The sequence below is a fragment of the Otolemur garnettii genome, unplaced genomic scaffold (genome assembly GCF_000181295.1).
Source record: "Otolemur garnettii isolate 467f Iridium unplaced genomic scaffold, OtoGar3 scaffold00029, whole genome shotgun sequence".
NCBI lineage: Eukaryota > Metazoa > Chordata > Mammalia > Primates > Galagidae > Otolemur > Otolemur garnettii.
Window position 1 is genome coordinate 9,860,313 of NW_003852424.1, and position 24,125 is coordinate 9,884,437.

A 24,125-nucleotide genomic window follows, 5' to 3' on the forward strand; every position below is an offset into this window, starting at 1 on the left:
TCTTTGCTAATGAGATACATTGTATTCCTAGAGAGAAAAAATGCCCAAATGAATAAAATAGTTTCTGGCCGAGGCCTGTACCCAGGCTTCGTGATGACAGCTGCAGCTATGTCAAGATCTTGTCACCATTAATTGCACCTGAAGGATGAGATGTGGACACTCTCACGCTGCGTGGTAAACATGCGCTCTCTTCCATTTATTTATCCGGCATAATCCGCATTAATTCTATGTTGATTAGAATAGAACGGTTAGGAGTTTAGCAAGCCATGGAACCCTAACTGAATGAATAAATATTTTCCCTTCAGGAAGGCTTTTTCCTAGGAACCTTGAATATGCCTGCCTGCAAAATTCCTAACATTTTAAGAATACCATATGGGCAAATAATTGCTGCTTCCAATCTGTAGTAAAAGCCTTGGGAAAAATAATCAGAGCCATAACTCTCTCTGTCTTATTACTATTTGTTGAATAAATGTGCATATTTTCTGTTAATTGTGATTCTGAAGACAGAGAGGGCTTCTTTGAGGTGACAGACAAACAGCAGGATATCATGAATATGTATGGTGCGTCTGAGAAAATAAATTAACAGGGGCCAGCCACTCTGGTGACCCACTTAGGCTGTCAGCAGCGAGTGTGACAGTTAGGGTCTGTACTGCGTGAATCTGCATGACAGAATTTCTTACCGATCAACTAATTTACTTCGTGCATTTGGATTATTTTAAGCACTAAACCATAGTCAGATAATTAATCACTAAATCACTGATACTGACATTAAGGGACAAGCAATGCATTATTGCTGATTACTGCTTAAAACCAAAGCTCGTGCAGCCACATGGCAGAAGGTGGAAGAGAGGGAGTGTGTTTAACACGTGGATTCCCTAGAGCACAGCGAACTGGGTGCCGTTCAGAAGACAAGTTGGTGAAATTTTTTTCCTCGCTTTTAACTGTTTGATTTCAGTTCAGAGCCTTTATTGGATTTTCAAGATGTACATTCACTCACAAATGGAAGCATCAGCTGAGTCTTAACCAACACATAGAAATTGTCTCAATGGCTGAGACAAAAATATCCTTAGTTGTTACCTAGTCATTTCAGGTTAGGGTCATTCTCAGCCTGAATCATCTGGATGATTTGTGTATATACCTCCAAATGTATTGTTTCTAGGGCTTAATAATACAAATCATTTTCTCACCAGATTTCTAGAATAACCAAAGCTGATAACTTATTTATCACTGCATTTTAAATGTATGACTTTCTCTTTGTGGACTACTGAGGGCACAAAGTGTCTGATCCACATCTCTGCCTCTGGCATCTGGCACTTCCTCTGGAATATAAGTAAGCATTCAATGAATATTAACTCCATAAACCTTATAAAATCAAGGGAATTAGGGATTCAGTATGCTATTTAAACCAAACACCAACTATTTGTTGACAGAGAGTGTGGAGACATAACTAAAAGCTTTGCAGATGTTGAATTTAGACGGTTTCATGAATTTCTCATCCCTCAAGCAAATTACTTAATATCTTGGAGCCTAAATTTTCTCACCAAATTTCTGCGACTGTCGTATTATCTATAGCACTGTAAGTTAATATTTGGTGCAGAGAACAAGTAAGATGTTAATTGTAAAATCACTGTTCAGCACAGTCAGTGCCATGTAGTAATTATTTATACATAGTAGCTATTATTAGTAGAAGATCAGGTATAGAAAAAAGGAAGAATTTGGAAAAACATGTTTGAGAGAGAAATATGTTTTCTCTGCTTCATGGAATATGGGGAAGACAGGCAGTGAACAATGACTACAGCGATCCAGTTTGAGACTAAATAAATGGGGCTTTATAAGAGACAAAGAGATGTGGAAAGATGAGTATGTTTACCTGGGAGGGCATAACTTGGAATGTCGGGAATACTGCAGTTGGCCAGGCCCAGCAGACCACTGTGTGTATGTATGCTGCTGTGCAAAGAGCTGTGGCCCAGAGATACGTATTTTAGAGATAGTGATAAACCAAGAAAACATGACAAAGGTCTTGCAGTTGACCCTTGAACCAGGCAGGGCTGAGGAGCCCCTTTGCCCACATCATTGAAAATGCATGTATCACTCTTGACTTCTCAAAAACTCAGCTACTAATAATCTACTATTGACCGGAAGCCTTACTGATAACACAGATGGCCAATTAACGCATACAAGATTCTATATATGTGCCATATACTTTATTCTTACAATAAAGTTAGCTAGAGAAAAAAATATATTAAGAAAATCATAAAGAAAAAATATATTTGCTGTTCATTCAGTGGAAGCACAATATCGTAAAGGTGTGTAGTCCTCATCCTCACGTTACATAGAGTCTGGAGGAGAAGGAGGAGGAGGAAGAGGCCTTGGTCTTTCATCTCCAGAGAGGCAGAGGGAGACGAAAGTCTGTATACAAGCAGACTCACACAGTTCAAACCTACGTTGTTTGAGGGTTAACTGTAATCCCCATAAGATGGGTTATAATTCAGAATTCTGAGGAATGTGCATGTTTTGAAGTGCATACAGAGAAGCAGAGACACCTGCAACTGAGGCAGGATAGATGACAAGGGAGATTCGACAGGAACCAAGAAGGGTGACACTCAGAAGCCAGAAGGTACAGCAGCCTGAAGGGGGAATGGACAGTGTTGTCACATGAGTCTTAGACACCTTAAAATATAAGGATTGAAATCTCTGCATTGGAGATGACCACAAAACCAGGGTGACCTTAATGGGACAGAGTCCATGTGCTCCATGACGGGAGCCAGTCAGTGGAAGGAGGCAATGGGTAACAAATGAATAGTGGAACAAGGGGATAACAGCCCATTTAAAATGCGAATGAGCAGACTGGTGACGAACAGGAGGTCAGACTGGGGAGATAAACAGCTTTATGGGCACCAGCCTTGGGACCAGTATCCTGCTAGATTTTATTGTACTACAGAGGATACCAGAGCAAAGTAAGCTGAGTTTCTGTGATAGATCCACCTTAAAATCTTGACCACCTTTCAGCTAAGGCACGATAAACTATGACACGTTGCACATTTCATAGTAATAAATACCTGAGAATCAGAGTCTGTCATATGGCTTAATAAATGTTGTTCTTGTGAGAGTGAGTTTATAGCTGCAGCAAAGAAGGTGAGTGGGGACCCGTGCAGATCCTCTTTCGGGTAGGTGGGATGAATGTTCTCGGCCCCTCTCCCTTTGCTGTGACCTTGCATTACACTGCGTTAGAGGAGCATGTTTCCCCATGGCATGATGTAGGCTTATGCAATACTAGCAGATGTTTCTTGAGTAAAAGCTTGAAACACATATAATTAGTTTGGCTTGACCTCTACAACACCTGTGGTCAGCTGTGGAGGGAACTGGCTCACGTAGCTGTTGGACCAAGAAAGCCATGGGACCAAGCCCAGTCTATCCTGAGCAAGACCAGAACAGCCACAATGAATCCACAGTGCCTGGGGCAGGACACACAGGATCTGCTACATAAACCATCAACATTTTGAAGTTTATGCTATGCTATAAAAATTATGAACACGGTGTTGATAACATCAAGATAGTGGGCAGGACTGTGGACTAAATGCTACGGAGAGGAGATACATCCCAGTGACACTTGCATGAGCTTCTTGGCAAAACAGGTTGTGACTCCAAAATCAGTGATGGGAAGTACAGATCATGCTCCTGTATTTTTAAATGTGGGACATAATTTACATTTTATCCTAAAGAAAATGGGAGACAATACCTTACCTGCACAAATATTCTTCCCTTCCTTGGTTATTTGACTTTTATGTCATTTATTTATTAGACCACTTTGCATTTTTGCTTGAATCTTTTTTATGTTTTTGGTTTAATGTTCTTATTTGACTGCTATGATGTTATTCAAATTCCCGATTATAAAAAAAAAAAATTCTCACTTAGGTACTTTTCTCTCTGTTGATAAAAGGGAGATGAAAGAAGACAAAGTTTTCATTTTTATTGTTATTTATTTTTTAAAAGAGATTCTGGCGTTACTTTCCTTCTTTCACTCACAGATAAATTTCATTTTTCAGAGGTAGTTTATTGCTTGCGACCCTCCCTGTCCTGTATAGTGAAGTCCAATTATAGCTGCTCAAATGGATGAAATTTATTTCATGCATTCTTTTTCTCCACAATAAAAATAAAAGTAAAGAATTTCATGCAAATATAGAAGTGAGATCAAATGAAAAGACTTTTCACTAAAACTCCAAAATTTAATATGGGTCAATTTTAAAATTAATGTTGAAAGACTTCGCCACGCTCCTGCTTCCTTTCCTGGGGACAGTCCTTTCTTTGCCCTCCCTGGCCCCATCACTTGCACAATGTGACTTATCCTTTGGACATCTGGTTACGTTTGTTCTTTAAAGTTCTAGCTAACGTGTCCTCCCTGACCACCTCCTGCTCACACTTCTATTGAGTTATGTTTTTCCACAGGAAACATGCAATGGTCTTGCCTCTGTCATCAACTTGCTGAAAGATAGAGCAAGTGCCTCCCCTTCTCCTTTCTCTAAATGCCAATGTTTCTATTTTATCCTGAGAAACTTCAGAGGCCACGTTTTTGAGCTCTGGGACCTATGATTCACACACAACATTCTGTGACTGGCTAGTCTAACAACCAAAAAAATCATATTTTGATTAAAAGAGATCTTTCAAAGTAAAATATTGGGTATAACTCTAATGTTAAAAAATAAAAAAAAAAAAAAAAAAAAAAAAAAAAGAAGCAGGAAAGATGGATGAGATGGTCTCTTAGGATAACCACTAGAGTGGCCAGAGAGCAGCAGGACTGAGGAGAGAGCGCTGGTGGATAGATCAGGTGGTGGTTTCAGGGGCTCCAGGAAGAGCTTGTTCAGGCCTGCGGTGTAGGAAGACACATGAAAAAGAAGAGCGGGATAATTTCAGAGGAAAAGTGTAGCCCTCCTGCTGCCAGCCTGCTGTGTGTTTCATAGCTCTGTGATGAACTTGAACTTAAAGGCTCCTTCCTTACAGCCCCTGATATTCCGTGATGTTCTTAAAGCCCTGGCTTAGGACTCTTTCCACACAGCCACTTCAGAGACTGTTTTTTAAGCAGGATGGGAATTGAGAAATACCCTTTTTTGTAAGGGCCTGAGTTTCCTAGAGCTGCTGCCTGGATCCAGTACTTTATTCTTTCCTTTCCTCAGTGGTTTTACTTCGTCCCAAAATAAAAACTAATAGATCCCAGTCATCAGAATGAAGTTGTGGTTGAGCCAATGGCAGAAGGATAGATTTTTTCCTGGCCTGAAATTCCTCCAGTGGAGATAGGAGCCGGTGGTTAGTTATATCTACTCCCAGTGATGCAGGCCAAGAACAGCCAGTTCTGTGCTGAGCGCCCTTTGAAAGGAGTGGGATTGTTTTTGTCTGTCCACTGATGCTGACAATATACACTTCAGAATCTAATGAAGTAAAAATTGGTGTTTTGTTTTTCCTTTTGAGGGGGCAGTACCTGAATTATTTAAAAGTAAACTTAAAAAATAACTGTCCAAAACTAAGGGCAATGCATGGAAAATTATGTTACTTGATCAAGGTACAGGAGTTTGCTGACATCCTTGCTGCTGTTTTCTCTTCATAGCCTTACAGTGAATTCTACAGATAAGGGATTCCACCTGTAGCGGAGGTGGAAGAAGCAGCCAGGAGGAAACCTATGTATATCAGTTACATCCTCTTCTTGTCTTGGAATTGTAGGCTCCGCTTTTCAGAACACAGATGACATGTAGGGACTGCCCTGTTAGCTCGCAGTGGACGGCTCAATTGCAAATGTCAGACTGTCTTTAGGAGAATAATGAAAAATGTCACTTCATCATCCTAGGAGATTAGTCAAGCAAGAGTTTGTAGGGTTGTTGAAAATTATTATTCCTAGCTCCAACTAGAGATATAAATTTGGCTTTTGTTTTAACGGAAAAGGCGAGGAGGCTGTTGCCATGGTACAAATTGGGTGAAGTCGGCTCTTGTTTGTTTCATAGACTTGGGTGTTTCTGTATATCACCTTTGGGTACGATTCCTGTCTTCTGCCTCACACCATTCCCATTACTATAATCAGAAGTTGAGTAATAGTAAAACCTGAGTACTTGTGGAGTGTGTTGCTACTTAATATCTGTTGAAGTCCGCTTTTTAAACTTTATTCTTTAAAGTATTTTATTCCTGGTGGGGCTGGTGGCACACATCTGCAATCCCAGCATTTTGGGGTTCTCTTCCACCCAAGGCAAGAAAATCACTTGAGCTCAGGATTTTGAGATGAGCTGGCCAACAGAGACCCTGTCTCTATAAAAAAAAATTAAAAATTAGCCAAGCATGCTGGCACATGCCTGTGCTGGTAGTCTCAGTCCTGACTGAGACAGAAGGATCACTTGAGCCCAAGAGTTTGAAGCTCTGAAGGTTTGAAGCTGCAGTGAGCTATGCTTGTAGCATTCTAGCCTGGGCAACAGAGCGAGACCCTGTCTGTAAAAAAAAAAAAAGAAAGAAAAAAAGTTATTCTTAAAATCATGCCTTATGGGCTATATAGACTGAGCACCTGAACTTCTCCAAGACCTGGCTTTGGTGATAAGTCTCATTTTAAAATGTCTCTAAAACTTGAGTGACCGGGTATGAATCCTGTGGGACTATGAAACTGTTGGCCTTGGAGGAGTATGATCACAGGTCGCAGTTGGCCTTGGTGGGGGCGTATACTGAATCCTCCATAACAAAGCGCCCTGGCTGTGCGTAGCTGTGAAGTAGTCATTGTTTTCTCTTCTCCCATTCCTGTTTTCCAGAGGTTCAAGCAGTTCTGCTAACTGACATTTTAGTTTTCCTTCAAGAAAAAGACCAGAAGTACATCTTCGCATCATTGGTAAGTCAAATTGTTATTCTCGTAATAGTATTCAGAACAGCTAGGTTTGTTATGGAGCGTAAAAACCATATAATCCTCTCTCACCCTCTTAAAATTGAATGGCTCGGTGCACATTCCCATGAGTTAATTTTCTATATAACCTTAGAGTTTGCTGTCATCCTCTCTTCACTCCCCCCAAATTATTTTTACTTTCCATAACAATCCTTTTGATTGTCTTGGACATTTGACAATTGGATCTAAAAAGAAGTCTGCCTCTGGAGTGTTTCTTACTAAACATTAGGCCCCACAAATGGTGCTGATGTGTAATATTGCTGACCACGTTCTGTGGGGACCTGCAAAGGGTCATCATGTAGGAGATCCTTTATGACTATAAATTCTCATCTTCCTTTTGGAAATCTTTTTCTTTTTGGTAAAATTGGAAGGAAAATGCAGAATATTTTTCTTTATCCAAAAGCTAGCTACCATTGTTTTTTAAACCGTATGCTTCTGAAATAGCATCTTGTCTCACCTTAGATCAAAGTTGTCTTTCAGAGTTGAACATTTTATTCATATCTTACATTTGCCCTCTTTCCTTTTTCCAGGACCAAAAATCAACAGTGATCTCCTTAAAGAAACTGATTGTAAGAGAAGTGGCCCATGAGGAAAAAGGTCTATTCCTGATCAGTATGGGGATGAGAGATCCAGAGATGGTAGAAGTCCATGCCAGCTCCAAGGAGGAACGAAACAGCTGGATCCAGATCATTCAGGACACAATCAACACCCTGTAAGTCAGACCCCAGGGCCCACCCTTCCTGGCCTTCCTCTGCCTCTGTGAGTGATGTCATAATAGACTGGACCGTGACCAAAGGAATTCACATCTTAGGAATTTTTTTGTTTTGTCCTGTTTTGTTTGGGTTGTATTAGGAACAGAGATGAAGATGAAGGAATTCCTAGTGAGAACGAAGAAGAAAAGAAAATGTTGGACACCAAAGCCCGGGAGTTAAAAGGTAAACTGTCGGGAGAGTGAGACGTGGTCCGGAATGTCTTCGCTTACGTAAGCCTGGTGGTGGTTTGGGGAGGTACTAGCTATTGACTGCCTCTTAGTTCTAAAGAGAGAGAATCTCCCCAGTAGGGCCTTGAAAACAGAGAGATGACTGACTTTTACCAAAAGAGAAACCAAGTTCAAGCTGACACAGGAGAACATGTCCCTGCTCCATCAAGAGGATATTGCTTATCTTGTCTTAGTATCGGTGTTCTTCGGCCCTGGTGACATTCTTTGTATTTTGTCACTGGCCAGAATCCATAGTCACATCTAAGATTAAACAAGGCGAAAGGGTTATTTGAGGAAAAAAATTCTCTAGTTCATCGGTTTTGATCTTCCTGTCAGTCTCTCTGACTTTATCACTTATCTGTGTTCACAAATGACACAGATAAGTGTCTGTGAGGTTGTCTGGGGAGAAGAGTACTTAGTGATCTGTGTTTGGCCAATGTTTATTGCGCCCTTACTGTTTAGCGTGGCCAGTATCCCTACAAGGCGAGTATCCTAATCCCCATCATGCAGACAGATAAGACAGTTGAGGACCACAAAGGCCAAGTACCCAGGGTCACTTCTGTGGTTAGTGGCTGAGCCGTAACTCTAATCTCGATCTTATAAACAGCAGGGCCTGCTTCTGTTCCCTCTTAGACAGTGGCTCATTAGAAGTTCCAAAGTAAAGGCTGTGCTTTGGGTAGAAATGCGACTTAAATAAATGTAAGCACCCAAGGAGTTTAGTTAAGCCTTCAAGCTATATAAGATGATAGTATTCTGCTTTGCAGGGAGGGACAGTTAAAAAATGTTGTACAGATTTAGACCAGACCCAGAGTTACATCAAAATTATTAACCCATAATTAGGTTGACAACGATAAAATCTCTAACGATAAAATCTTTTGTTAAGCACCTGGCGAGGTATAATGCTAGTGCTAGGAGTGCAAAAATTCCTAAAGCAGAGCCCTTTCCCTCGGGCAAGGGGACATACATGAATGACAGGGCACAGGGTTTATGAGACCATAGGCACATTTAAAGTATGTGAAATCTGCTCACCCTGCCCCTGGTAAGTCTCACAGAGAAGCTGATGCATGAGCTACATCAGAGAGAAATTCTCTTAGCAAACAAGAAGAATACCTATGTGCCAAGGTGATGAAGGACTTGATATGTCTACCAAAGAGTGATAGGTGTGATATGTCTGGAGGGTCAGGGCTAAGTGATGAGAACTTCACTGGGAAGGCATCAAATCTTAAAAGGCAGTTTAAGGCTGGGTCCCATGACTCACACCTGTTGTCCTAGCACTGTGGGGGGCCGAGGCAGGTGGATTACTTGAGCTCACAAGTTCGAGGCCAGCCTGAGCAAGAGCTAGACCTCATAGAAAAACTAGAAAAAATAGAAAAACTAGCTGGGTCTGGTGGCTGGCATACCACCATACCACCTTGGGAGGCTAAGGCAAGACGATTGCTTGAGCTCAAGAAGCTGAAGTTACTATGAATTATATTGATGTCGCAGCACTCAACCCACAGCACCTGAGTGAGACTCTGTCTTAAAAATAATTTTATTTTCAGCATGTTGAAACCAGTTGGGAGAATTTCTTGAGGGAGCTACGGAAATGGAAGGGCAGTTGGGAGACTCGTAAAATAGGTTAGGTGAGAAATGCCCTCACCTAAGAGAGAATAAAAGTAAGAAACAAGATCATTAAAATCTGATCTTTGGAGCTCAGTGCCTATAGCACAATGGTTAGCACAGCACCAGCCACATACACCTAGGGAGCCAGGTTTGAACCCGGCCCAGGCCAGCTAAACGACAATGACAATTACAACAAAAAGCCGAGCATTGTGACGGGCACCTGTAGTCTCAGCTACCTGGGAGGCCGAGGCAAGAGAATCACTTAAGCCCTAGAGTTTGAGGTTGCTGTGAGCTGTGATGCCACGGCACTCTACCAAGAGCAACATAGACTTTGTCTAAAAAAAAAAAAAAAAACTGCCACCTTTGGGTGGGTGATGACACAGGTGAGAATTCTCTCCCCAGTTTCCAAATTGGGTACCTGGAGAATGACAAGCTGTTAACTGAGGAGGAGACTCCAAGCCAGAGGGGGAGGGGGCAGGTGGGACAGAGGGAAGGTTATTCTCTGACATGCAGAGAACAAAGCATCTCAGTGGAGGAGGCCCCTTGACAGTGGAACCTCATGGTCTGCTGCCAACAAAGGAGGGGAGGATTTGGGGTGCTTTTAGTGAGTGATTATCGTGCAGAAAGTGACCAAAGCCGTGGGAATGATTTCGAATCCCCAAGAGGAGAATGTAAGGTACGAAGGCAGCTCAGCGTGGAGCTGAGGGAGGCGCTCAGGTACACAGCCCACTGCAAATGGCAGGTCTGTAAAGTGTCCTGAGAAAGCCTGTTAGGAGGAAAACCAGAATCCTCAAAGTGAAAGAGGGAAATTGTTTTAAAAGGAATGAGTCCATTCATCAGCACTGGAAAAGATGGGAACTCAGAGATGTTATTGAATTCAGTCAGTTGCAGAGTGGTGAGCCCCCATAGAGCAGCGGGCTGAGGAGTGAAGCAGAGTGCAGACTTACGTCAGTCAGGATGTCCAGTGTTTGCCAAAAAGAACAAGGATGGTTTTCCAGGTTGAAATTACAGGACAGACCAGGTACAGTGGCTCATGTCTATATAATCCCAGCACTTTGGGAGGCTGAGGAGGGAAGATCGCTTGAGCCCAGGGGTTAAAGACCAGTCTGGAAGATGTAATGAGACCCTGTGTCTACAAAATACACAAAAATTAGCTGGGTTTGGTGGCACACACCTATAATCCCAGTTACTTGGGAGACCAAGGCTAGAGGATCACTTAAGCCCAGGAGGTCAAGGCATTGAGCTACGATTGTGCCTCTGAACTCCAGCCTGGGCAACAGACCAAGATTCTGTTTCAGACAGAAAAGTAAAGGAAAAGATACAAAACACAAACTTGGTACTGCCTTTGTGATGAAAAGAGGGGTGGGTGGGTGTGTGTGTGGAACATGTTCTGTTTTGTCCCTTCCCATAAATTACCACCAGGTGGTGCTGGTGTCCTAGTCATTCCATAATAAAATACCTGATCGTTTTCTCCATCCACCCTGCAGAACAACTTCAGCAGAAGGACCACCAGATCCTGCTCTTACTGGAAGAGAAGGAGATGATCTTCCGGGACATGGCTGAGTGCAGCACGCCCTTGCCCGAGGACTACTCTCCAACTCAGAGCCCTAGAATCCTCTTCCGCTCCAACACAGAAGAGGCTCTAAAAGGAGGACCTTTGATGAAAAGTGCAATAAATGAGGGTAATTTACAATTCAGCACTGCTTCTTCCTGCATCTCCTCCCAAAGTAGTGTACATGATAATATTATCTGCCAGATTTTACTTGTTTGACTGTAAAATGAAGCACATGAACGAAAAGTTACCCAAAACAAATATTTCACTATAATAAATCATTTTCAGATGAACATCCTTATAACTGCCACCCAGCTCAGGAAATTAAATGTGGCCAGACATCTCCAAGGCCCCATGTGAGCCCTGTCTCTGTCACACCCCCCTCCTTGCAGAAGGAGCAGATATTCTGACTCGCATCAGTAATTGCTTATTTCCATTTCCTCCTGGGTTTGTGGCCCAAACCTCTCTTTTCTGGACACTACAGTTTAGTCTTGCTCAGGTTTTTAGATAGGCATGTTAAGATTTTTAATTTACAGTCCCCACCCCCCTGTCTTCTTTTCTTCTATGCAGATTTTCTTTGAAGGTCCGAATTTTTTGACTTAGATGCTTTCTCACAGTTTAGATTTTATTCATACAACAATTTTGTCCTCTGTTTCCGTCCTGTGCAAAACTGGATTCTGAGGCTTAGTGACTCAGAACCGCTCTCTTTGGCAAGCTGTGTTCTTTCATGGAAGGCACAAATTGCCTTGTCTCTTTTTTTGTGACATGTAAGAAAAGCAGGATAAAAAGATATATACTTGATTTTTTTTTTCCCTCCTCCCTTCATTTACTGATTTTACCATTTCAGTGAAATGGTTTATGGTCATCTGCAAAAGATGACTCATACTTTTCAAATTATATATTATTAAAGATTCATGAATTTAAAGATAATTTGATGAGTTTCAAGTCATTGCCATTCTTAACTGTATTAAAAGTTCAAAATGTCCTATATTTGTCAGTGAACACCTCTTTCTTTGGCGTCTTGAGTTTTAAAATGATACTGTACTGTACTTGGATTTCTCAGATTGCCCCACCTTACTTTCTAGAGGACATCTTTTGGCTGCCCTTGGATCTAGCTTCAGAACCCATGTTCCTCCCAGCAAATTACTCTGCTTTCCCTGTACCCTTTCAGATTACTTAGGCCTCATGTTTATAAGGTTGAAAGTTTCACCTTTAAATTTTTGGTAGAATCCCATTAAAACACACACCCTGGGCTCAGCACCTATAGCTCAGCAGCTAGGGTGCAGGCCACATACACTGGGGCTGGCAGGTTCAAACCTGGCCAGGGCCTGCCAAACAAGAATGACAACTACAACAAAAAAAATAGCTGGGTGTGGTGGCGAGTGCCTGTAGTCCCAACCTGTAGTCGTTGGAGGTTTAAGATATTAAGAGCAAAAAAAAAAGAAGAAACACAAAGAACATCCTTGAGAAATACACCCTAAAAAGCACCTACCACGTATCTGAGTCTGTAGTCCCAGCCTGTACTTCTTGGGAGGCTGAGGCAAGAGAATCATGTAAGCCCAAGAGTTTGAGGTTGCTGTGAGCTGTGATGCTATAGCACTCTACCATAGTAAGACTCTGTCTAAAAAAAAAAAAAAAAAAACCGCAAACACACACCACCACCCCCAAGCTGGGACATTTATCTGAGCAAGGGGAGTCACCTAATCACTCTTTGGAAACTTCTGATCATCATCTCTGTACATATTGTGTATACCATGAATTTTTTTCTTCCCTTGGAAGAAGAGATGTCAGTTTTTCATGTTTCCTTCTTTCCAGTGGAGATCCTTCAGAGTTTGGTGAGTGGAAGCCTGGGAGGCACCCTTGGTCAGGCCATCAGCAACCCTATTGAACTGGAAAACATGGTTGGCCCTATTTCCCTGCCCCGGAGAGCAGAGACCTTTGGAGGATTTGACAGCCATCAGATGAATGCTTCCAAAGGTAAATGGCTTGAACTCAGGTGCTTTTAGAGGCGACCGAACGTGACTGTGTTCTAGTAGTTCTGTCTTCTCCTCCCGTTCATCACTAGATGTTACAGTGAGGTCATAACACACTCAAGAACCTCTCTCAGACCCTTGTTTATTTTGAATAACAAAAAAGATTTTCCTGAAGTCTCAGCTAAGCTGTAGCTAAAGGGTAATAACACTTGTTTTCCTTCCTGCTTCTAGTTCTTTTCTATCAGTGAAATTAATTAGTAATCACTTAACTGCCACCAGGTGGCTTCCTTCTTTTATGAGCACTAGTAAGATTCAGAAAAACACATCCCTAAGCTACCTATGTTGTATTCTCTTCTTGGCATGTCGGTTTAGCATCTTTAAAAAAAAATACCTATTTGGTTTTTGTTTAGGAGGCGAGAAGGAAGAGGGAGACGACGGCCAGGATCTCAGGAGAACAGAATCCGATAGTGGCCTGAAGAAGGTATTTCTCTCTGAAATCGCTGTCTGTGAAGCTCTGTGACACTGCCTTCTGAGTTCATGACTGTTGAAGTTATTCCACTGGCATCTTTTTCGGATGCCTGATTTGCTGCTTTTAATAAAATCTTTATTTTCATCAAGGGGAAAGCACATTTTTAAAACAATCAGTACAATTAAGAGTCCCTAGGTTGTTATGGCTGTTAGGCCTCGTTGGCTAGAACAGTACGTTTATATTCATAACTCCGCCGTGGCCCTGGTGGGACCAGTTTCATTAAGATCAAACCTGATCTTTTTATGGGGCTTCAGTAATAAATAATTCAACCTTAGATCTTCACTGCCTGGCAGTGAGAGGCTGTGGTAGGAACAACATCAACAAAAACAATGCAAGTAGCTACAGGATAACTTGTGTGTAGAAAGACATTGCATTAGGGTAGGATCTTCATTTTTCAAATGCGTGTTTTTTGTCTTACAGGGTGGAAATGCTAACCCCATGTTTATGCTTAAAAGAAACAATGAGGTAAGGACATTCTGAGTTATTTAAAAGAATATGTGTTTCTTATCATTAGGTTAGGAGTATTCATTTTTATTTTTTTGTTACAAACAAGCTAACTCCTGGTTATAATCTGGACAAGTGAACAATAGAGTTGTCAGTTTCCTTTACCTTTTTCATTTCTTTGGCCCCAGTGTGCACTATCTTGAAATTTTGCCAGTTAGAGAGCTGCCTAATAAGATGACCTCTGTGCAGTGTCCTTAAGCAGCCTCTTCATTAGTTGGCTTTCCCTATACATGGGCCGCAAAGCTCCTTGGGGGTTTCCTTCAGTCTCAGCGGATGGAGTAGAGTTTGCAGGAGCCTTTTCCGTAACACACACCTAATGCCCACAGCCACAGGTCTAGAACATAGGCATTTAATTTGTGGGTAACGCTACGTAGTAGTTTCTTATCCTTCCAGTACTCAAAGTTGAGTTTTCTTCTTTGAGTATTGCCTTTGACTTGACATGGCTTTCGACTACAAAGTAGCTCCGGGGACCTTCCAGGTGGAAGTCAGATTCTGATGCAGGTCTGTGTCCCCCTCCTTCCGCTGAGTTCTGCTCACCCTGAAGGGTAACCACACCACTTCCACTCAGCTCTCTCCTCAGCTCCTCCCCTGAGATGATCTTCAGGGTCACTGCCACCTCCACAGTACATTCTGAGCATTTGGCTTTGTGTGTCTCCCGAGTAGACTCAGATATGTAATAGGTGCTTTTTTGGGGTTACTTCTCAAGGGCGTTCTTTGTGTTTCTTATTTTTCTTGCTCTTAACATAATATCTTAAACCTGGGAGGAACTTTGCTTGTTGATATGGAAGTCTGAGTACAGTGGTGTTCTGGAGAAGTTCCCCCCACCATGTGCTCATCTTTAAACGACACAAACCTCGGCTTACATGGCCTGCTTGCCGCCCAAAAGTTATTTGGTAGTTTGTCCTTCTGTTTGGCAATTCTTCCCCTGCATTGAGTAAGAAGAGTCAAGGTGAGAAGGAGTTAAAGACCAGTTTGTTTTCAGGCATTCCAGTATGGATTACACAGTGAGTCCCACAGGTCTCTGTGGCTTCCCTTCCTTTGTATTAAGAATAAACAGAAATAAGGGATACAGAATATTCTCAAAAAAGCTAAGCCAAGTAATTACCTTATGTGTTTTGGTTTTAAGTAATTAAAGTATTATAAAAGGAATACATATCCATGGTAGAAAAGTAACATAAGTTTTTTATTAATAAACAGTTCCACCACTGAGCAATAACTAATGTTACATGTTTGACTTTATATTTTAGGCCTTTTCTTCTACATAGTGTAATTCAAATGTCTGAGTTGCACGTGTGTGTATAAAAACAGTTTGTCTGACACTTGCTAGAGCTCACATACAGCTTTTAACTCGTAACGCGCATTACAAGCATTTCCCCGGGGTGCGTTGGTATCAGAAGCATGCCGCTGAGCAGCTGCTTGTCATTGTGTCCTGTACCATAATCTGTTTAATCTTGCTGGTAGTTAATTCTTTTTCTACTTTCTGATTTTTAAATAATTCATTCCAGAACATCCTTGTGCGTACCTTTTTGGCACAGCTGTTTAATTATTTCCTTATCACGCTAGATTAGAAGTTGCTGAAAGGAAGTTACTCAGCATTTGACCCACCCCATCCGATACCAGAGTGCCCATGTCCATCTTACGTTCACCAACATGATCATTTTTTAACATTTGTTTAGTCAGATAAGTTTAAGTGGCATTTCTTTATTTCGCATTGATTGGATTTTAAATAAGGTTAAGTCACCTCAATATGTAATTGCCCATTTGTATTTCTTTTGTAAATGGCTGGCGTATGTTCCTGGCCCCTCTTTCTATTTTTTTTTTTTGGTCCATATTGATCTGTGATACCTTTCTTAAATCAAGAATTTTTTTTCATTTGACTTTGTGTTCACATTTGTCCTTTGCCTTTTAATTTTACATTTTTACATAGTAAATTTTGCAAAAACATTTTTGTGTGGTTTCTTCCATTACTTCTGTGTTTGAAAGGCTCCCTATTTCAAGGTCAGAAAACATTCTCTTAGGATTTCTTGTAGCCCTTGTGTGGTTCATTTTTTTTACTCATAACATTTTCATCTATTTGAACTTTTTTTTTTTTTTTCAATTTTTGGCTGGGGCTGGGTTTGAACCCACCACCTCTAGTATATGGGGCTGGCACCCTACTCCTTTGAGCCACAGGCACTGCCCTGAACATTTTTTTAATGTAAGCCAGGGTCCCAACTTAGTTTTTTCTAGAAATTTAGCCAATTTTCTCAGAGCAATTAACTGAATATTCTTTTCTTGCTCATTGATTCCACATGCTACTTACCTTGAGGGATGGTTTCTAGATTTTCTTTTACACTGTGTATGCCATTTGTATGCTGGTCACTTTAAGTAATGGAAGCTTTATGATATATTTCAAAGCATGCTGCTAATCCCTCCTATACACAGTTGTTTTGTTTGGTCTCTTGCTTTTCTTGGCAGCTTATACCCACTTATTCTCTGTGGGGCTTTCAATTGGAAAATATTTTAGGAAGGGCAGCACCTGTGGCTCAGGGTAGGATGCCGGCCCCATTATACCAAGGGTGGCAGGTTTGAACCCAGCCCCGGCCAAACTGCAACCAAAAAATAGCCATGTATTGTGGCGGGCTCCTGTAGTCCCAGCTACTCGGGACTTGGTTTAGAATCCCCTAAACCAAGGAGTTGGAGGTGCTGTGAGTTGTGACGCCACGACACGCTACAGAGGGTAACAATGTAAGACTCTGTCTCTAAAAAAAGAAAAGAAATATTTCAGGAAAATAGAAGCATGTCGTTGTATTTTAAGGATGCTGTCTGTCAGGTGACCTTGTCGTGTGACGGACTCTGAAATGAACGTTCCCACTTTGTTCCTTTTGCAGCAGCTTGTCCAGAGCATCGTTCATCTCCACGAGCTCCTGAGCACTCTGCAGGTGCGTGGCTCTCCCCACCGTGTGCCTCCTCGGGGAGAGAACAGCCATAAAGAGACCACTGTTGGCTTGGGTCTTTGAGTTTTATATGTTGCTTCTCTAGATCCTCAGTCTAGAGACTAGTTCTTGTGAGAAAAATCGCAGAATGTGGGGGTTAGAATACTACCGACCGTGAAAGAGTAGAATTGGTGAACAACTGGTAGGCTGTGGCTACTACTTGATAACCATTCCACAAAGCTCATGGAGTGCTCACATGCATTTGGGAGATCATTTTACTCTAGAAAGCCTTGTGGCATGATTGTGAGTTCCTTCCTTCTGAATTCCTTCTCTCTCTGATATTTGGATAGGGTGGCACTCCTTGAACAACTACTACTGAGTTAGTCCTTCCTGGGAACATCCTCAGATTCTGCTCACGTCCTTTCTTGAAGTCCTAAACTGTCTCGTTCCCACCTCCAAAATACACACATGCCCCTTCACCGCAGGCAGCACCAGTGGCTGCAGGCAGCGTGTCACCGGGTTTGACTAAACACTAAACTCCTGCTCCTGAGGCCCCTGTTTGATAACTGCCCACAGTTGTCCTAGAGCATTTGGATCCAACCAGCTTGAAAAGCAAGGAAGGGAGTCGTAGTCCTTACGATGCCAGGCTCCCTCACTGTGGGCTCAGGAAGGGTCCCCAAGGTTGGCTGTCCTCCCAGCCAAAGTGGCACAGCTCACCTCCGTGTGTCCCCAGGGTGTGGTGCTGCAGCAGGACAGCCACATCGAGGACCAGAAGCTGCTGCTGAGTGAGAGGGCACTCACCCGGAGCCTGTCGCGCCCCAGCTCCCTCATCGAGCAGGAGAAGCAGCGCAGCCTGGAGAAGCAGCGCCAGGACCTGGCCAACCTGCAGAGGCAGCAGGCGCAGCTCCTGGAGGACAGGCGCCGGCGTGAGCGCGAGTGGGAGGCCCGTGAGAGGGACCTGCAGGAGCGCGAGGCCCGGCTGGCTCAGCGTGAGGAGAAGGTGCAACGGGGCCAACAGGACCTGGAGCGGGACTGGGAGGAGCTCCAGCAGAGGAAAGGCGCCTACCAGTGTGACCTGGAGAGGCTGCGGGCCTCCCAGAGGCAGCTCGAGAGGGACCGGGAGCAGCTGCGGCGGGACGTGGCCGAGCGCCTCAGCCAAACGCAGGTAGAGCGGAGCCTGTGCCCAGAGGCGGGGCTGCTTGCCAGCAGGAGGGGGCAGAGGGTTGGTCACCTGTCACTGTGCAGCCACCTGAGGACCCTCTGTGTGCCCATCTCTGTGAGAAAGGGAACAGAGATAGGAAGCCTGCTACTGCAAGTCTTTGTTTTGTCCTGAAGGGGGAGAAGGGAGAAGCAAGTCTTTTTCTGCTCTTTGCATCTCTAAGGGGAGAAAGGACGTGGCTAGGCCCAGGGGGTGAAGGGGAAGGTAAGTGGACCTTTGGAGTTGACTGGCACTTCCCTCATTCGCCACCAGTATAGGCCAGAGGAGCCTCGGCATCTCCCAAAGCTCTGTACCACCCAAGAAACCAGCCATGGCCATCACTGAGGGAACTTGCAGCCTGGTAGGGAAACACTGAGGAGAGAGGAGGGCCCATAATCTCCAGATAGCAGGAAATGACTTCGCTGCCAGTCCGGGAACAGCCCGTGGGGTCAGCTAGAGAGGGAAAGCCCACCCAGCAAGTGGCCACCGCTCATCCCGGGTGATATTCCCTCCTGGGATGTTCCGGCAGCTGGGTCCAGCATAGGTCCTGGTCTGCCTTGCTGCGTGGAGGAGGCCTGCCTTTCTCTGTGGCTGTGGCTTCCGCAAGAAGGCCTTGCCCTGTTCCCCACTCAGTGACTCCGCGTTCATCACAGTGATGTTCCATGGTTACTCTGGAACGCAGGCCCTTGCAGCAGGTGGAGGGTCTGGGTGTACACAGCTCTGCCTGTCTGCAAAATGCATGTCATTTTGTCATTTGATTGATTAATTGCCCTTGGACCATGAAAGAAAATTAGACTGACATCTTCCAGAGCAGGGGGCGGTTTTAACCCTCGGCACAGGTTTTTGAACATATGATCTGGGTGTAGCAAATGTTCTCTCTGCTTTACCTTTTATGCCACAAGGATGGATTCCACCCCTCCCCCGATAAAACCACTGGGGCTCTGGCAAAAGGAAGAACCCAGGAAGAGAGCACAGATGAGCCGATCCTCTTTATCTTTGGTTTAACCTTTGACCAGGATTTTGGTATTGGCTTGGCAGCTCGACTCCACTTACCCTCTAACCTAAAAAGAACCTGAGGCTTCTGTAATTACTTTGCCCAGAAATAATTATCTATATCCCTATCTAAATCAGTCTTAAAATAAGTAGCTTGTTTACTCAAGGAATGGGAGTTCTTCTCTAAGCTGCCTGTCAAAGGTACTATTAATTCTTTATGATGCTGGAGTTAGTGCATGCAATAAAAATATTAATGGTAGCAAAGGTGATATTTTTGTAGGAACTGTAGGGCAGTAAACGAAGCTGAGATGTTCTGAATCTTTTTGCAATTATCCTGTGGCATCCACAGAAATGGGCAGGCACCCAGCCAGCATGCCCAGTTGAGTTCAGCCGGTGTGCACGGTAGGGCATCTGGGTGCTGACGGCCCCAAGGTCAAGCCCCTTCTCTTAAATGTGTGCAGGTTTCACATCAACACACCAAGCTGATGAGGATCCCATCCTTCTGTCCCAGTCCTGAGGCGTCCCCCTTGCCATCTGCACCTTCAGTAGCCAAGTCAGGGTCTTTGGACTCAGAACTTTCAGCGTCACCAAGAAGGAACAGCATCTCTCGGACACATAAAGAGAAGGTGCCTTTTCACATACTGAGTTCAACCGGCCAGCCAGACAGAGCGCCAGGAGGGCAGAGCCAGGCCCCAGTGCCCACCTCAGCCCCAGCCCGCCTATTTGGGTTGGCTAAGCCAAAGGAGAAGAAGGATAAGAAAAAGAAGAGCAAAGCCAGCCGCTCGCAGCCCGGCGGTAAGTCCCCATGCCCACCCTCCCTGTGGCCATGGTGTCTGTACACGCTGAAGAGAGGGTAGATCTTAGTGCCATGGGGGATTTAAAAAGGTGCGGCACAGATGTGTGAAGCCAGACTGTCACCTTCTCACTAAACCCACTTGCTGAGAACATGAACCCAGAGGAGCCCGCTCTGTGTGGCACATGTGCAGAGGGGAGGACGCGTGTCTGAGGCGCTGCCCAGCTGAGGCACTGGAGCTCCCTACGTGGAGTCGTCCAAGTCCTCTCTGCCTTTCCAAGCCTGGCCTAGTAAACAGTAACGACCACTAGCATTGGTGATATAGTTCTCAAATGACTGTGATACTGACGCTGTTAACTCCAGAGGAAATGAGGAACCCAAAGGCGAGAGGTTCCCTGGTGTGCCAGCGGTCACAGGCCCGGCTTAACTCACACGGCACGTGTTTATATGTGTCCTCCTGGCCCTCCTTGGGACTGCTTGATCTCTCCCTTCTGTGTGAGAGGTTAAAGAGAAATTTATATTTTCCGGGTCTATTTAGAAATATGAATCCTGGTGTTTATTGTAAAAGTTAAAAAGAGCATTAGTGAAAAATATCGATAAGGACCTCACTCAGTCAGTTTGGATCCCACTGTATGGAAGGTGACCTGCCTGTAAGGCCCAGTCACCATTCCCACCACAGAAGACTTCGGTTGGGGAGGGGGTCAAGTGAAAAGAACATTTTTTTCTGAATTTCTTTTCTTTCTTGGTTTTCACTTTTGCAGATGGTCCTGCAGAAGTATCAGCTGAGGGTGAAGAGATTTTCTGCTGACCCTTCTCCCTGCCAAGGCAGCCACTTCCTGGCCCTGGTCAGGGGTTCTCAGCCCACCTGTCCTGCTGTCTGTGCATGAGTCTCTTACACTGGACGCCCACTGCTCCTCAGTGTCCAGTCCTCCTGGGTAGGCCCAGGCTCTGGACAAAAGGAACAGATAGTGTTGAGTGTTAGGGTGGGGAGGGAGGCCCAGACTCCGCTTTGGCTGTGGCTTGTGGCTGCTGAGGACCTGCTGGTTGGGGCTGGCCCTACTTGAGGTGCTACACTAAAAGTAGGGGCCCCAGAAGTGCAAGCAATGGTTCTGGACATGTCAGGAATTCCTAAAGGCTCAAAGAGCATTTCCAAATGAAGTCTGAAACTCTTTTATTTGGGGGAACATAACCAAACCAGACAGCAGGTAGTTTGTACTTCATCTGTGTATGTATCTGTATGTGGTGACCTCTCTGCATACACATATGAAGCGTGCCAGAAGTACACACAGTCCACACCAGATGTCTGGTTGGCTCGGCTCGGCAGCAGAGGGAATGCCCGGTCTACCTAGTAGCCCCTGGGTACTCAGAGCTTCACCTGGGAGACCTCAGAGACCCCATGAGTTCCCTTTAAGCCCACCCCGTGCACACATCACCCCCACCCCCTTTGTTTGCATGTATTTCTCATTTCATTTTAGAAGGGATGACAAACGTTTGTGAAAACAGTGAGAGGAGGTGTGATGTGCATAAAACACGTGGTCTGTACCACCTTGACCTCAGTGTCTCAGGTACTACAAAAAGTATCTCATTTTCTCATCAAGTGCAGAAGAAACATCCTGGCTTTCCGAGATATCTGCCCACATGTTCTGGGCACACATGAAGTAGAGAAGCCCCCTCACCATTTTCCCTGTAGTGTGACACTTTCTGGTTGTCACTGACCACTCAGTAGTGGCCAGGCCCTCCTGGCAAAGTTCCTGAGCCCTCACAGGCACCCCCCAGGGCAGGTGCTACAGCCTGGCCCTGCCAGAGGATCGCACCTGGCAGCACACAGTGAGGGCCACCCGCTCTTCCCTCAGCTTGGCCGTGCCATTTTCCCCTCCAGGATGGGGCAGGAGCTGTGCTCTGTGTCCCCAGCAAAGTTGTCCCACCCCACGCCAGGACAGTTGGCTGAGAAATAGGTTCAGTTACAGGGTTGAGCCCTTCTGTCCAGTTTCTCCCGGAACTGACCCAGAGGGGCTGGGACAAGAGTCAGAAGCCCTCTGCAAAATTTGGTTACTTAAAGGCAGTGTCTTAAATGTAAAGGTCTGCTGGGGAGTTGCACTCACCCTGAAGAGGGCGCTGTGCTGCCTGCCGCTGCTTTGCTTTTTTCTTCTCTCTGCTGTGTTCTGGTCTGAGTTGGCTTTGAGACTTCTCAACAGCTAGTATCTGCAGGACAGTTCATTGGTAACGCTTCCTCTGAGGCCCCTTGTGTTACAAAGGGAGACCTTGGGAAGTCCTGTGCTTCACACGTGGCCTTCAGTTTCTGCTTTCTGTCCCTTAGAAGCATGGGACTTTGAAAATACTTAAAAAAAACAAAAATATCTGTAACTTGGTGCTTGTTGATGAATTGCAAGCTGGCCTTGCAGATGGAGATATTTATCTTTCAGTTTATTTGAAAGAGGTCTGGTTTTAAATTTGTAGCCTAGATTTATTTTATTTATTGTGTGTGTGTGTTTGTGTTTCTGTTTTTAAGGGTTAACCAATACTAGTCCAGCAATTTAAACTGTCTGATCAGTGCTGAGAATGCGTCGGCAGCCAGCACTGCTCACTCAGCAGTGTCCATCCAAGTGCCTTGAAGGCCCAGGTGGAATTTAAGGGTTGGGAAGGTCTCTCTGTCCTTCTCTGTCGCCACCACCTCATTCTTACATCGCAGTATGTCTTCCCCCTCATTTGAGAATTAAGAAAGTTGCCACTTGACCTACCTTTACCTGTTTTTGTCATGGAGATTTCCTACCCTTCAGAAACAGACTTCAAGACCAAACCCAACTGATTTTCTATTGAAACCATAATGTATTCTCCCAAGGACTCTTAACAGCTGAAGTTGTATGTTTTCACCAGTCATAACAACTCCAGGTTACAGCTGAAACCTGTCATATCTTGGCTTACATCCACCATAGGGCTCAGCAGTCTGTCCTTGTCACTGGCTCTGAGTTCCTCACTTGGGGTTTGCAGGACAGTGTGTGCAGCCAGGCACAGTGGCTCACGCCTGTAATCCTAGCACCCTGGGAGGTTGAGGTGAGAGGATCACTTGAGCTCAAGAATTTGAGGCTTCAGTGAGCTTTGGAGATACCACTGTACTCTAATCAGGATGATGGAGCAAGACTCTGTCTCAATCCCCCCACCCCCCCAAAAAAGACATGCATTTCTTCCCTGTGTATGTGAAGGCTGGGTAACCCTGTTCTCCGGGTTTGAAATGATGAGGGGGGTCAGTGCTGATGAGATTACTTCCACCCACATTCTTTACAAAGTGCTGTGGATGCTGTAATTTACCATCCATGCCACACAGCTCAATATTGACATTAAGAGTGTCTTCTTTCAAGTAGCTGTGATATTGAACTTTGGTTGTTTTGGTAGTCTTTTTTAAAATGGAGATTTCACCTCTGCCCACACTCCATTAACTTAAAACGATTTGGTCAGGTTCTAGTTGGACATGTTGAGAATTAGAAGAGACCCCTGAATTTCCCCCAAACTTCATCTGGGAATATAGCCCACAGTGCAGAGAGCCACTTACCAAGAACTGTGCTTTTACATACCTCTGCCATCTCTTTTTCCCTTTTGAAATTGACCTCCATGGGACTTACTGTGTTTGGGGGTTACCTGGGTTGTGACTGCTTGTGCTTTGCTTATGACCTTGAGGATTGCTCTGGTGACTGAGGCTAAACCCCTGTTTGGTTTCCTCTCCCATGAGAAGAAGTGGCTTTCTAGGTGACGCAGGTCGAAGTCCCCACACTGTTTCCACACAAGTGACCCATGTCTCTCCATCAAGCTAAAGAAACCAGATGCCTGAAATTTTGGGGGGGCAGATGGAGATGGTATTTGGTGTCCCCAGGCTTGCAGAACCTGGTGAACGTCCATGAAGGATACTTCATCTTGCCTTTTGTGTATCATCTCAGTAGTAGTCGCCATCCTAGTCGGGTGACATGCACTTTAAATGCTCTCACAGTTGGCTTCATTTTTGAGACAATCAAAGTGTGTTTTCTTAAAAAATGAAGAGGGTTAAAACATGCAAATTGCCATATTCCACCTTTGCCAACCTCTCTCTACCTACAGGAGAGCAATCTGTGGGGAAGAAATCCTTAGCAAGATTTTTTTTGAAAAGGTACGAATCTTACCTTTTTCCCCTTATGTGTCTCAGGGTAATACCACT

General features: G+C 44.3%; 1 protein-coding gene across 9 annotated transcripts in view; it reads left to right on the plus strand.

The window, feature by feature from the left end:
* The window catches only part of AKAP13 (A-kinase anchoring protein 13), a 298,016-nt gene extending 275,010 nt beyond the window's left edge, over positions 1-23,006 (plus strand). For all 9 annotated transcript variants that reach the window (XM_023512618.1, XM_023512611.1, XM_023512612.1 and 6 more), the window contains 11 exons: positions 6,777-6,853; positions 7,435-7,616; positions 7,757-7,839; positions 10,973-11,167; positions 12,853-13,014; positions 13,421-13,491; positions 13,960-14,004; positions 16,914-16,964; positions 17,692-18,123; positions 19,611-19,944; positions 20,704-23,006. In XM_023512618.1, coding sequence (XP_023368386.1) covers positions 6,777-6,853; positions 7,435-7,616; positions 7,757-7,839; positions 10,973-11,167; positions 12,853-13,014; positions 13,421-13,491; positions 13,960-14,004; positions 16,914-16,964; positions 17,692-18,123; positions 19,611-19,944; positions 20,704-20,750 — 1,679 coding nt within the window. In that variant the 3' untranslated portion in view covers positions 20,751-23,006. The remainder of the gene's footprint in view (positions 1-6,776; positions 6,854-7,434; positions 7,617-7,756; positions 7,840-10,972; positions 11,168-12,852; positions 13,015-13,420; positions 13,492-13,959; positions 14,005-16,913; positions 16,965-17,691; positions 18,124-19,610; positions 19,945-20,703) is intronic.
* The last annotated feature ends 1,119 nt before the right edge of the window (positions 23,007-24,125 follow it).